Source organism: Pundamilia nyererei, unplaced genomic scaffold (genome assembly GCF_000239375.1).
Source record: "Pundamilia nyererei isolate P.nyererei 1_Seehausen unplaced genomic scaffold, PunNye1.0 scaffold00011, whole genome shotgun sequence".
Taxonomy (NCBI): domain Eukaryota; kingdom Metazoa; phylum Chordata; class Actinopteri; order Cichliformes; family Cichlidae; genus Pundamilia; species Pundamilia nyererei.
This window is the reverse complement of record NW_005187412.1, coordinates 216489-230578: the sequence shown is the minus strand read 5'-3', so window position 1 is coordinate 230578 and position 14090 is coordinate 216489. Positions and strand designations below refer to the sequence as shown.

At 43.2% G+C, this 14090-nt stretch overlaps 2 protein-coding genes across 2 annotated transcripts in view; one reads left to right on the top strand and one right to left on the bottom strand.

Annotated features, from left to right (window-relative positions):
* Positions 1-1386: 1386 nt before the first annotated feature.
* LOC102208380 (serine protease 23) lies at positions 1387-4419 on the top strand. Its single transcript, XM_005724125.1, has 2 exons — positions 1387-1724; positions 2451-4419. The coding sequence occupies exons 1-2, from the start codon at positions 1696-1698 to the stop codon at positions 3652-3654; spliced, it is 1233 nt and encodes a 410-aa protein (XP_005724182.1). The 5' UTR covers positions 1387-1695; the 3' UTR covers positions 3655-4419.
* A 69-nt stretch (positions 4420-4488) lies between these two features.
* Positions 4489-14090, bottom strand: part of tmem39a (transmembrane protein 39A) — a 25141-nt gene continuing 15539 nt past the window's right edge. The window contains exons 3-9 of the mRNA XM_005724124.1: positions 13228-13450; positions 12909-12992; positions 12626-12780; positions 11607-11964; positions 11317-11504; positions 11098-11218; positions 4489-7564 (exon numbers count right to left, since the gene is read on the bottom strand). Coding sequence (XP_005724181.1) covers positions 7325-7564; positions 11098-11218; positions 11317-11504; positions 11607-11964; positions 12626-12780; positions 12909-12992; positions 13228-13450 — 1369 coding nt within the window. The 3' untranslated portion in view covers positions 4489-7324. The remainder of the gene's footprint in view (positions 7565-11097; positions 11219-11316; positions 11505-11606; positions 11965-12625; positions 12781-12908; positions 12993-13227; positions 13451-14090) is intronic.

Below are 14090 nucleotides of genomic sequence, written 5' to 3'. Positions count from 1 at the left end.
TTCATTATCCATTTTCACTGTGATCAGGTTTTCATCATGTGGCTGAATCAGAGCAGAGATTAAACAACTGCATCACACAATCATCATTAACCACTGACTCACGTCCACTGGCAGCTGTGAAATTACCTCCACATGTTTGACAGGTAATGTGATAGTTTCATCTTGGTTTCATCTGAGGGGAAGTTTATTTTTCTTTTCCAGAACTGCGCTGGCTCTTTTAGACGCTTTCTGGTAAACTCTAAATGGTTTTGCACATTTCCACTCATAAAGGCATCTCTTCACCTTCACCTTCACAATCACACCTTCCTCCCACAGAGTGCTCTTGGCTTTGTTAGATGTTTTGAAGTTGTTTTTCTTAGCCAAGGAAGTAATTCTATCATGATGCACTTCAGATGTCTTCTGTGTCTTTTCAGGCATTTTTGGTGTTGCTGAGCTGGTCAGTGCATTCCTTCTTTTTAACAATGCACCAGATCATTGATCCAGCCACTCCTAAAGTTTCTGCTATCTTACAGATTTATTTTGGCCTCACTCGTCACTTTGGAGCTCAAATTTAAAATGACAGCGAAAAGCTCTAAATTCAGTACTTTGAATCAACGTCTGCATCAAAACTAACAAAAGAAACGGTGTCTTTGTTCAACAAATTATAAACCTAAGTGTAGTGAGTTTGCCTGTGGCCAGATTTTACCGACGTGATAGAATTGCAACCATGCACATGACTTTACATTTAGATATCAGACATTACTCTGTAGGCACCACGATAGATGTTGCACGACAGATGGTCTCAACACCAAAAGCAAAAAAATATAAGTGAATGAGGGAATAGATAGATTCATTTTTAATTAAATGTGTAATAAAGTGTAATAAAAAAATCTTTAGTGTGATTAAAGTTCAAACTCTTGAGGTGATCTCAACTGCACACCTGCTGAAGTAGGCAAAACTCTACAGTCTCTTTAGCAGACCATCTTCAGCAGCAGTTTGCATTTTGAGATCTTTATCATTTCAACAGCATTGCACTTATTTGCCAGATAGTTTTCCTCATAAGCAATTATTGATCAGAAACATTTTAATTGTTAATTTTTTGCATCTTGTTTTAAAGGGTCCACGATTTTCTCTTTCGGAGCACGTGCGTGTTTCATGTTGGTGGGTTTCTTTCTGAAAATGTCATTGTGTCACAGACTGTCTGTCTTTTTCTCTGTTTGATCATCGCTGCCAGAAATTCTACAGAATAAAATCGAACTATTGATTATATTGAATCCAGATGCAGAAACGACGTGTGATACAAAAATACAGCACACACGCTTTTTTGGATTTGATTTTACGCGCAGCAGAAAGTTCGTAACGGTAACCAGCACCTGTGATAGAAAAAGTCACGTGACCGGGTGGTTACACTCCATCCGCATCGGATGTGACTGCTTGACTCCAGACAGGCAGGCAGGAGACCTGCCCCTCCTCCTATAGCATCAGCAGCAGCGATGATTCAACGCGTCCGCTGTCGACTCCTTTTTGGATTCACGGCTCAGCAGCTGAGGTCTGCAGTCCCTGAGTGAAGAGCTGAGAGAAGAGCTGGTTTGCTTTCGCAGCAGGAGTTCTTCACCGCTTCACAGCTTCCATCGAGGGCGCAGTCTGCTCTAGTTTGAGGCGTTTTGCCCCTCTGTCGGTGTTCAGCCAACAGCTCACCTGCAGAGACTCCTGACAATGCCTCGCTCCCGGGCGGAGCTCCCCCGGTAAGCAACCTCTGTGGCAGGTTTCACCCAGTTTATAGGAGGGTAGGGGGGCTGGGTGTGAACCGTGAAAAATCTCCTTAGGGCGAGGTTGTAAATAACGAAATAAACCTGTAAAGAAGAATTACCGCCGGCAATTAGAAAACCAGTGCTGAAAATAGATATTTAGCCTTCTGATTTTATGAGTTTAAAAGAAAAAAGGATTTTTTTTAAGCCAAGAGTCAGATATGGAATTTTTTTCTATTACCGTTCCTGACAGCAGTGTATCAAGTAGTTGATCTGGCGGGGGGCAGAGAAAAGTCTGAGCGTGTTTAAAATACAAAATTAAGGCTTTTGTCACCCTAACCTATTTACAAGTAACAGAGCTTGTATTTAGTGCAGTAACACTGTTATTGTTATTCCACCACTCTGGCAGGCTTAAGCCAATCCCTCAGGCCACTTTGGGAATTTTCCATCCGAGCATAGTACAGCCTGATCTTTGCCCTTGTTCGTGGTATCGGCTGCATTTTTTAAGTGGAAGATTGTGGCTGCCAGATTTCAGTGAAGTTAAAAATTCTTCAAGTTGAAAAAAAAGAAACTCTCCCGGCTGTAGTGATGTAATCTGAAATGCATTCTAGATGTTGTTTTTTAGTTATGTTTGCTGAGGGGTCCGAATGTCCGGTCACGGTATGATAAATTTGATCTTTTCAGTGCAGCTGTTCACTCACCTCTCCTGCCTCTTCTCCGCAGGTTGACCGGCCTCCTCGTTCTCCTTTTTCTTCTACCTGTTTTCCCGTTTTCCTCATCATCCTCCTCCTCCTCCTCTCACCCTCAGTGGGTCCTCCAGCATATCCCTGTGGTCATCCCCCAGCACACGGAGGCTCGGCCAGCCCCTCATTTTCTGTCTCAGGCCCGCTTGGATGTCACCTCAACCTGTGACCCCGAATGCCACAAGAAGGCCCCTCATCCAAGCTACTGGGACCTGCGGAGTCTCCTGGCATATGAGACTCTCCACTCTAATGGTCGGCTCACTGAGACTGCCATTAGGATCTATGGCTACAACCCCAACTCTAACACGACCCCAGCCTACTTAACTGGGTCCTCAGGCAAGGCTGAGAGGTCACATGTCAGAAGAAAGCGCCAGATCTTTGGCCACGATGGGCGATTTAGCATTGCTGGGCAGGACTTCTTGCTTAAATATCCATTCTCAGTGGCTGTCAAACTGTCCACTGGGTGTTCTGGTACACTGGTGGGAGACCGTCATGTTCTCACAGCTGCTCATTGTGTCCACGATGGTAAAAACTATGTGAAAGGAGCTCAGAGGCTCCGGGTTGGCTTTTTAAAACCTAAGCAACGAGACACACAACAGTCTTCCTTCCACCTTCTCTCCAACTTCACCAACCATGTTGAAGGAGGTCCAAGTCCCTACGCACCACCTACCAGTGACATAATGAAGTTCCAGTGGATCAGAGCCAAGCGCACCCATGTTCCCAAAGGCTGGATAAAAGGGAATGCTAATGACATAGGAATGGACTATGACTATGCTTTGCTTGAACTCAAGAAACCCCACAAACGGCGCCACATGAAGCTGGGAGTCAGCCCCCCCGCTCAGGGACTGCCTGGTCGCAGAGTCCACTTCTCAGGATTCGATAACGACCGGCCAGGACAGCTGGTGTATCGGTTCTGTCGTGCCGGCGAGGAGACTTCAGACCTGTTGTACCAGCACTGCGACGCTCAACCCGGGGCTAGCGGCTCGGGAGTCTACGCGCGGATGTGGGATGGTCGGCGCCGACGCTGGGAGCGGAAGGTGATAGGTGTGTTTTCTGGGCATCAGTGGGTGGAGCGACAAGGTGCGTCCCAGGAATTTAATGTAGCGGTGAGAATCACGCCTCTGAAATATGCTCAGATCTGCTACTGGATAAAAGGAAACTTCATGGACTGTAGGGAGGGGTGAAAACAAAAACATGAGGACCACACAAGGGGTGTAAAACCACAGCCACAAATCCCTTTGGCATAACAGGAGCCACACTTTTCAACCCCACTGCCCACAGCACTGATATGTTAACATAAATATGCCAATATCTACACGCAGACGAGACTCAGATCCAGTAATGACATGACAAATGGGCCACTTTAATTTGTGCCTTTGCTTAGTTTTTGATATCAAGAAAGTCTTTTTCTCCCTTTTAGAACATTTATCAGGATAACCAAGTTTTATTTGGACTCATTTAATCTGAAACATGGACTGATGGGGTGGGACCAGAGAAACTGTTTATCTAGACACTGCAGCATTTTAACTGAGCTAATACTAAAGATTGCACTGTTTTCTCTACTGAAATTTATATTTGTGAATGAATGTACAAGTCAGCTACCAAAGTTGCCAACTGTTTCCTTCCAAACCTCTCAGTGGAAACAGTAGTTATCTACAAGCATAGCATGCTTTATTTACAGTGGGAGGCGGGGTGGAAGCGTTTTCCAGGGGTTGATATTTCAGGACTTTTGCAAGTCTGCAGATTACTTGGTAAATGAAGCAGTTTGTGGAGTGTTGTTTATTGCCAAGCGCCATCTGCTGGCCACATAAGAACACTGCAGGTGTCCACATGAACATGATGGCATCCCAAGTTAGTTTAGGCCTACATAAGCACTTTTTACTTATTTGTGACGTTTCTGAAGAAACCAGAAATCTGTCAGATTTGATGAAATATATGCTTTGAAATAAGGCAAGTGTCTTCTATTTTTTTCCCAGTCCGCTCACAAGACAAATTAAAACAAACACAACGTTGGTTCGACAAGTTTTTATTTTCAATTTAAAAAAAAACAAAAAAAAAAAATCAGAAATGCTGTGGGGAACCTGAACACTGTAAAAAGCCGAAATATGAGGACCAGCTCCTTTGACTTCTCCAGCACTGACATACTCAACGGGTTCATCACTGACTCTGAATGTGGAAACGTGGATATGTCATGTTTTTTTAAAACCATTTGAAGTAAATGAGCAACAAGTTGACTAAAATCGAGAGGGTAGAGCAGTAATACATTTAGAATCTATTCATATCTCAATTCTTCAGCTTTTATTCAAAGCAGACTCTCCACAGAAGCGGGAGTTAGAGTTAAATTGTGTCATTTCAGAATTGCCCTGGGCAAATTAAAAGAAGAGAGCCATTCAAAACTCATTTCAGCAATGGCGCTCAACTGAAGGCAACAGCACGGAGAAAGAAAGAAAGAAAATAAAAAAATACCGATTCACATCAACAGCACAATTCAGCTGCAAGACTTTGCTACATTCAAGTGTAAAGTGACCACAAAGTATAAGCACCAAAGAAAGGGGAGACGTTTGCAGACAAACTAGAACATGTATGACATGTGAATTAGAGGATCTGTCAAACCAGTGTGCTCCACATGTACACTGGTTCATCTCAAAGGTAGATCCCTCAACTATTTAACACTCAACCTGAAAGCAGATGGTAGCAATGTGAAAGAAAAAAAATCCACTTTGTCAAACTAAAGTTTAATACTGCCTGAAGTTACGCACTGGCTGCAGACGGACGCTGGTGATGGAGAGGTGGAGGAACATAAAGGCAAAACTACCGACAGGTAAGGTGATGATCGCAAAGTGTAGCTACACAGAAAGGCAACAACAATGCAACAAGGCAACCTGTTTGTAACACCATTCCGGTAACTGAGAATACATGAAGTGGCATTGAGGTGGCTGTCTGTCCACACCCTGCGATTACGCATTCAGTCCCCACTGAAGTGTCACTATTAAACACCCTCTGCGTTCAAACCTAAATGAGAGCATGGTGACAGTGACTTATTTGCAGTGGGTCAAGGGTGAGGATGAAGGATGTTCCAGTCCACAATAGACACAGACCTGATGTGATACAGTCCTATATCCCATCATACTTGAAACATTCACGTGACTGGATGAACATTAAGTAACATGGTGTATTGTAGCCAGATTTCAGTGTGTGAAAGTGTGCTCAGGCATCACCCTCTCACAGCAGCAGCCTTTCTCACTTTAAGTACTGTACTTGGACTTTCATGAGTGCGCAGTGAGTTTAAGGATGCCAGACAAAAGATTTTGTCTGACGCTTGTGAGGTTGTTTCGAGACTGGTGCTGTTACTCCACCCTCCAGTTAGCCAGTGATACGAAGCAAGCAGATACTAACTGTGAAAACGTGGTTAGAAGCTGAATGAGAAGAACACGGCATTGTCTGCGGAGGCCGCGGATTGGAGTACCAACTGTGTTTTTCTTCCAGACTGCTCTCGAGTCAGTTTGCATGAACAGTTTATTGGACTTTGAGTAAAAAAATAACAGACTGAGACTTTGCTTAAAGGAATACTTACTCTTAGGAAATGTTCTCATCCTTTTACATTTAGATAATAAGATTCATATCACACTCTTGCCTCGATAGTAGCTTCAGCTGACTTTTTAACGTAGGTTTAAGTATTTATACAGTGGAACAGCCAATCCTGCACAAACCAAAGATCACTAAAATTACCTACAATGACCCCCTAAAGCTCATTAATATGAACATGTTTCACATGTACCGACTGGACAGATTTATTTTTACCCTTTGACTTTTGTTTCAATTAAATAAATAAATATTTAAAAAAAAAAAAAGGTTTCACACACAGGGAATCAGATTCTGCCATTATGTTAAAGCCATCTCAGAGATATAAACAAAAAGAGTCCTTTAGGGTCACTACAGAGGTTGCAGCAGTGGAAACAGTGATATATCTAACACGGACGCCTGTACAGGAGCCCTTGGTGTTTAAATTTAAACACACTAGGAACCTTTAAGTGTTACTTTTCTTGAGAGAGCTAACTTTGCAAAGGGACATTTAACCCAAATCATGAAAAATGGCCAATCCCCAAGTAAATAAAAACAAAAGGGGGAGGACAAAACACAAGCAGTCTACTAATGTGCATCTTTGTGACGGCAGAGACTTGTAGCAGAACAGCAGGATTTGACTCCCAGGTATGAAAAGGTACGGTAAACATTTGTCAGACTAGCCATTTTTCTTGCATTTGCTAATGTTAACAGATTGAGTGTCTAACTTTGATCAAAAGACAATAAGCACATTTCCCAAAAATCCCAAATTATTCCTTTTAGAGACGAAGAGCTGCACCAATACTGAAATGAAGGAATCGTGCTGATGCCCCCAGAAACGACTGGTTCCAGATTTAAGACTGAAGCAGAATAAAGGACAATCAGGACCCAAGCATGAAACCTCCCTCTGCTCTGAATCGAACGCCTGTTTTTAACAGACTGTCAAAGGCAAAGTCTGCGCCGTCATTGGCCGCCTGCACTTAAAATATCTTTGGTGAAAAGTCACTTCCTGGCATTCCCTGACTTCCCTGTCACCTAGCAACAACATAACACAACATGCTAATGACATGAGCGTGGTAATGCCCGGTGTAACTCGAAATAGTATACAAAATAAAAATATTCTTTTAAATAGGTCTATATATAAACACTGCATTAAAAATTGAACCGTATCAAAACACAATTATGAGTTCAAAGTCTGTCCCTTAATCTCCAAGCGCCTTCCACTTCCATCAGGCCTCCATCTGTCTCGCCTCCGCGTCCAGAGTTTGTAGGAGAGGTCTCGCCGTGTAGTCTTTACTGCGACTTGAGCCCCAAACTGTTGGAGGACAGAGGGTAGGAATAGGCTTTGCCCAGCACGATGCGGTCTCGGAGTAGTTTGAAGAGGACATAGTAGTTGCAGAAGAGAATAAGGCCCAGAGACAATGTGTGGTTCCAGCGCTCAGAGCGCAGCAGAGAGTATAACTGGTACAAAACCACGCTGGACTCGATCCAGATCAGCAGGTTCAAGATCCGCAGCGGCTTGTGGAACAGGAACTGGAAGCCAAACAGACACAAAGAACGGGGGGAAAAAATGACAGAGTGTCATAGATTAAAAAAATAAAATAAAAAATTCAATATGTGCAGTAGTTTGCGCTGCTGCCTCACAGCAAGAAAGTTCTGGAAACCTGCTGATGGACTGGAGCCTTTCTGGTTGGAGTTCCCCTGTTAACACCGTGCCTGCACAGGTTTCCTCCCACACTCCAAAGACAGGAAGGTTAACTGTTAAATTTAAACTGGCTGCTTATGTGAATGTGAGAGAGTGTGGGTTTCTGTCAAAGTGCCCAGGATTGGCTATAGCTTTGTGGGGTGGGAAAGCAAAAACAAAACAAAACAAAAAAGACTGAATAGAGTACACGTGTATGGACACTTAGCAGGTTAGTGTGGCAGACAACTTGACCTGCTGTGGACTGTGGGAGACAGCCAGGACACTCAGAGGGGGCGGCGGTAAATAAATACTCAGAAATGTTGGGCACAACCAGCCGCCGAGCAGCTTCCTAATCACTTCACCGATGTGTGAATCCAGCTGTTTCAGGGAATCCCATTAAAGATCACATCTTACTGCATGTTTTTCTTCTCCAATACCTGTTTAAAGACAATATCTGTGGTTGAGCAGCCACACAAATTTTGATGATTTTTTGAAGCTCGGCTTCAGAGTCAGCGAGAAGTAAAGATGCTAGCTCAACTCTATCACTGAGTGAGAAGTGCCAGACATCAGCGCTTCTGTACCGGCAGTCTGAACACAGTGCATTAGCCTCTGAGGAAACTCGTACTTTACTCACTTTATTCACTTGTTGCAGTAGTTTGTGTTTAGACATGGGCCACGTGGAGCTCTGTTCTAAACATCTGGGGTGCAGACTCAGTGAAGAGCTACATGATGGACGCAGCAGTGATGTCAAATCTTGTTTTTGCTGACAGGTAAGAGCCCAAACCATCATTAGTGTTACTGTGGACCCTTCTGTCTGAACCATTCAAACAGCTTGATTTTCAAACCCCAGCCCAAACATTCATACCAGGACTCGGTAACCTGCGGCTCTTTAGTCCTTATACTGCGGCTCCGCGTGGTTTGGGAAAATAAATTAGAAGTATTTAGCTGAAGTGTATTTTATTTATGTTAGTTCTTTTTTAACTTAAGTTCTAAATTCGAAGATTATTGTGATATTGAAATAAAATAATAAAATTACATTCTATTATTTTTTCATCGCTTAAAATAAGCGTCACACTCGCGGAAGCCGGTGTACCCGCCAAAACGGCGTGCATTTTTTGAGACTTTCAACCCCAGGTAGGCCAATTATGGATCTTCGGATCCACATTATGTCAGCAGCTGTTCTCCACCGTGGACTATGTTAAAAGCAAACACCGCTCGCGCCTCACAGATGACAGCTTACAGTCCTGCGTAGACATGAAAGCCCCGATTTGCAGACGCTATGCGCAGAGGTTCGGGACCAGAAGTCACGGCAGACCCGACGATGTTTGCATGAACATGCTTTTCAGCATCTCTTTATTGACCACTTTTCACACACGGTTGCTGACGCTTACAGCCGGCTGTAGCTTTTCAGCTCACAGCCCGACACACACCAACACAACAGCACAGATGTAAAGACGGCGAGGCGTGATTGCGGGTGCCACTCCGGTGCGTCCGCCTCCCCTGCAGCGGCGCTGCAGACCACGCCCTGCCACACACATTAACCAGGTAAAATACATATTTAATCAGAATTTTGCAAATATCTATTTTTCATTTTTTTAGCAGCATAGTGCATTTTTTGCCAATTATTTTTTAAAAGTCAGGTCAAGCCTCGAAAAGCCCAAAGACGATATATCTGTTGTGAGCCACCACCCTTATATATAAGGGTGGTGGCTCACAACAGTTTTTCTTTGCTGGATTATTTTAGTTCAGTTTTCCTTTTGTTATATTTCTGTAAAAGTTCAAAATGTGTTAATTACATAAATAGGATGTAATTTTCTCTGTAGCACTTCATGGATTTCATAAGCAACACACTTTAGTTGTTCACACAAAGCATAAAGGTAAAAAAAAACAATATATACGGTGTTATCTTCATTTTAGATGTCAAAAAGTATTTGCGGCTCCAGTGTTTTCTTTTGCGTGGAAACCGGGTCCAAATGGCTCTTTGGGTGTTAAAGGTTGCTGACCCCTGATTCATACCATGATCCCAACACGCTATATGGGCCTCTTATATAACATCTTATGATTTTCTCCAAAGCAGTGATTTGTATTTTCTGGAACAGTGGGACGACTTCAAAGAGGAGAGATTGCTGCTTTCCGGTTTTTCCGTCCTGTTTTGTCCTTGAATCCAGTATTTTGTGTTAATGATCTTTTTTTTTTCCTTTTTTTTTCAACTAAGTGCAAAAGTCTGTTAAAACCCCCAAAAATAAAAATACATGTAATACCGTCTCTATTGTTTGTTTGTTTTATGCAACTTAAAATGTGGCACAAGTCATTTCTACCTGATGGATTGACTAAAAGAGTTTGTCATTATAATTTATTCAGGTCTACTGTATTAAACAAACAGTTTTTAGAATATCGCTCTTAAATTCAGGACAATTGTGAGAACACGGCATCTCCTCAGGAGAAATTGTTGGTTTCAACAGCAAAAACAAACACAATTCTAATTTCGTCCACTCGGCAGAAACAAGTAGTAAAAATCTCATTTTAATTGGTAAAGCTCTAATGTCCCGTTTCAATAAAGGCAGCATGAGGTTGTGCTTAGTTTATGAGTACTCTTATTTCCAAACACATCATCACTGCCCACACAAAAACACAAAGCCCAATCAGCTGATCAGAATTAAGGTCAGTTCACGCTCACACAAATACACAGAAAATAGCTCCAATACGGTAATTTACCTTGGCAACATGTAAATAAAGTGCTTGAATTCACTGGAGCTGAAAACGTTATACATACCAGTTTCTCCTAAAAGACATTGACCGAGTTAACACTAGACTAACCTGCTGAATGTTGATCATAATCACAGATCAAACAGAAGACTGCAAAAAATAATCACCAAGCAAACAATAACTGAAAAATTAGAGTTGAACCAATTTCAGATCTTCTCTTTGATCTATAACATGAAGTTTTGTACAAGAAATCAACACAAGTCAAAGTTTTTGTGAGGAAAGCGCCACCTCTTGGTGACACTCTGCAACTGAATTTTCATAATCACACGTAAACACGCCTCAGTTGGAGGGAGGAGGTTTCCCAGGAATCATGAATAGGCTTGGGTGTGTCTGTACCTAAACCTGCCTTCAGTGGCGATAAGCTAGTACTCTTCTAATGCTTGCAAGTAATCAAATACTGCTGCAAGAGGGACACTGCTGAACAGCACAGAGCAGTGACTACATAATAAGGAAGGCAGTTCCACCACAGCTGATGTTTTTTGTTTGTTTTTTCCTCATTTCTGAGCACATTTGAAAAACATTTTATTAGAGATCAGAAGGGAATAAGGACCAAAACTATAAACTGAAAAATGGTGAACATCAGTGTAGTTAATATGGGAAATTCACAGGTACTCACATAAAATCTTGCATGGGAAACATCAGAGGGGAGAGCCACATTATAGGGACCGACCGCCTTATACAGACTTCGACTATGTCGTACTAACACCCCCTGAGGCCAAATGGTGCTTTCTGACCACCTGCAAAACATTAACACCACAGTTATACATAACCTATTAAATAGACATTTCTAAACTTCTCTAAGTACACCAGAGTGTGCGCACACTGGGCCACTCACATGTGTTGAGGTGCGTTACTGTATGAGCCGTGCTCCAGCTTCTGCCAGCGGCCGAGGTGAGCCGCCGAGCGATGAAGCAGGTCGCAGTAACTGGGGGGCAGCAGCTGGCTCATCAGCATCACGAATGCATTGATCCACACCATGATGAGATGCTCACATGACCACCGCATGTCATAGTACTGGGTGCTCTGTAGGAGTAAGAAGAACGAGTAAGAAACCAGAAGCAACCCTACGCAACGCGAAAGGTCGGGAATTTATGACAGAGAAAGACACGCAAGTGAAACACCCACCTCAACGAAGCAGAGGGGCAGAAAGGCTACGTAGTAAGCGCTGAAGAGCGAGTTGAAAAGCACTTCCTTGATTCGCCGGTTGAAGTCGCTCTTCAGCTCCTCCACCTCTGCTCGAATCAGCTCTGGTGTGTGAGAGTGTGTGGGTGGCGGGCAGGTGTGTGTGGGCGTGTGTGGGGGGCTGGAAAACTGCTCTCTGAGGTTCTCTCGTAACAGGAAGAGGAAGTCGCGTGGTCGGAAGAAGGGGGTTTCTGTTAGGTCGGTCTGCTGGTGGTCAGCTGTGTAATCACAATCGGCTGGTGCCACCTGGCTTTTCCCTCCCTCTTGATGGAAACAGCAGAGTGGGACATAAACACCGAATCTGGGGATGAAAAATAAATAAATGACACAAAGCATTTTTTTTACCTTCAGATGAGGATGAGATGGTAAATACAATGTCTACATAAACTTACAGCTATCTGAACCATTTCCTTTAAAAAATATCTGGTTAATGGCTAGAAAATGTATAGTAGCCAAATTATTCCTTTTCCAATGCTTTTAAGTTTAGGATTTTTTCCCACTGCTGCAGCCATAAACCGTGTACGCGAGCAAGGTTTTTACTTTTACACAATCCAATCAGAAAAATGTCTTTTAGAATTTGATGCCAAAGCAAGCAGGAAAAAAAGACAATTTAAGTCCTGCTGACAGATGTTCATTTGACAGTTGTGGCAACCATTTGTGGGAAGCACTTCAGATAAAGCGCTTACGGTATCAGATCACCACACAACCTGTGCACACTTTTTACAATACTTCATTCAGGAGCTGCACAGCCCAGTTTCTGTTATTTCTTATAAAGCAACTGACTCTTATTCCAAATATAAAAATTATCCCCATTTTTTACAATTTGCATGCATTGCGCCTCTGATAGCAGACTTTGACTGCTTCACTCCAGATAATTCAAAACACTTAGAAATGCTTTGCTTTGAGACAACTTATTCAGTGGTAGACTGGCCTTTAGAGAGTGAAGTGGACCAAACACTCACGGATATCCCAGGAAGAGGAGGTTAAGAACAGAGTTTTCCTTGTAGAGGTTGACCAGCGTCCAGCACAGCACCCAGCCGCACAGGGTCAGCAGGCTGAGTCGAGCTGCGATTAGAAGCACGTAGCGCAGCAGAGACCCCCCGCTGCACTGAGACACCTGGGCGAGACAGAAGCAGAACAACACGCCGTTATGAGAGAGAGCACGGCAGCCACACTGACATCATGAGGGATTAGGTCCTTACAGTGTGCTTGCCGACTGCTTACAGAGATCGAATCTGTGTTTACCTCAGAAACAATTGTCCAAACGAGCCTCCTGGCCAGCATTACTGTGATGAAGATAGCCAGGTGGTAGTCCATTAAATGAAAGTTCTGTTGTGGGAAGATTAAAAGATAGGAGTTTGTTTCTCCACAGAGAAATTGTTGCTTATTAAATTAAACCTCTTAATAAGAAAGTGGCATGTTATGAGTTGGGGAAAGACAGCAACATATTGATGCAGTTTTACTTACAGTTTTAAAACTGTGATAACAGAAAACTGAAATGATGACCTATTTTTTAGGACTACTGAGGGAACTGGTGGGAAAAGAGTGTGTTAAGTGTTCTTACGAGTGAGGTAGAGGCAGCAGGGTGGCTATATGGGTACCACCACACTGTCCTGTAGATGTTTATGTACTGGACAAACAAGGCCACCAGCAAATAGAGAAAAAGCAGGAACTCAAACAGCAGACTGCTGTCCAATGGCAGCTCGGGGATCCTCGAGTGACGCACTGGCTCCGGAGTAATGAGGGCTGAGATGGGTGGAGCAGATAGACCCAGCGTGTTACTGCTCCTGGAGGGAAAAAGAGAAAAAAGAAAGCACGCAACACAAGGAGAGAGAGAGAAATATAAATACTCAAACACATCTGGGTGTGTGATTAAAAATGTGACACCTACTGCAAGGTGTGTATGCAAACAAAGTGGGATGTGGAGACTAGTCTACAACACCCTGGCAACAAGTGGTTGCTTTTTTTGGCTGCAGCCAGGTGAACTCATTCCTTGTAACCTCCTTGTGATCACCAACTAGTCGGGGGTAGGGATGGGTATCGAAAACCGGTTCTTGTTGAGAACCGGTTCCCACTGTTTCAATTCCTTGGAATTGTTTGCCATTTTTGCAAACGATTCCCTTATCGATTCCAGTCGCCCCGAATGACGTCACCACGTTGCGGAGCGTCATTTACCTGGCAGGAAACACGGCGCCTAAGCGGCTCAAACGCTCAAAAGTTTGATTATACTTTACGAGAACGGATGACAACAGTACAACTTGCAATACTTGAAAAGTAGAGATTTCATTTAAGGGAGGAAACACTACGAATATGCAAAAGCATTTGCTCACAAAACACGTGATAACTTTAAATGAATGTCGTGTTTTTAATTCCGCTCCGGACTCGTGAATCTCAACCCAGCAGCAGCGGTAACGTTTGCACGTCCTC

Excerpts from the sequence above, each read along its gene's own strand:
- LOC102208380 (XM_005724125.1), top strand. The coding sequence starts at position 1,696 with ATGCCTCGCTCCCGGGCGGAGCTCCCCCG. Across the intron at positions 1,725-2,450 it reads TCCCGGGCGGAGCTCCCCCG|GTTGACCGGCCTCCTCGTTC; the intron begins GTAAGCAACCTC and ends TCTTCTCCGCAG.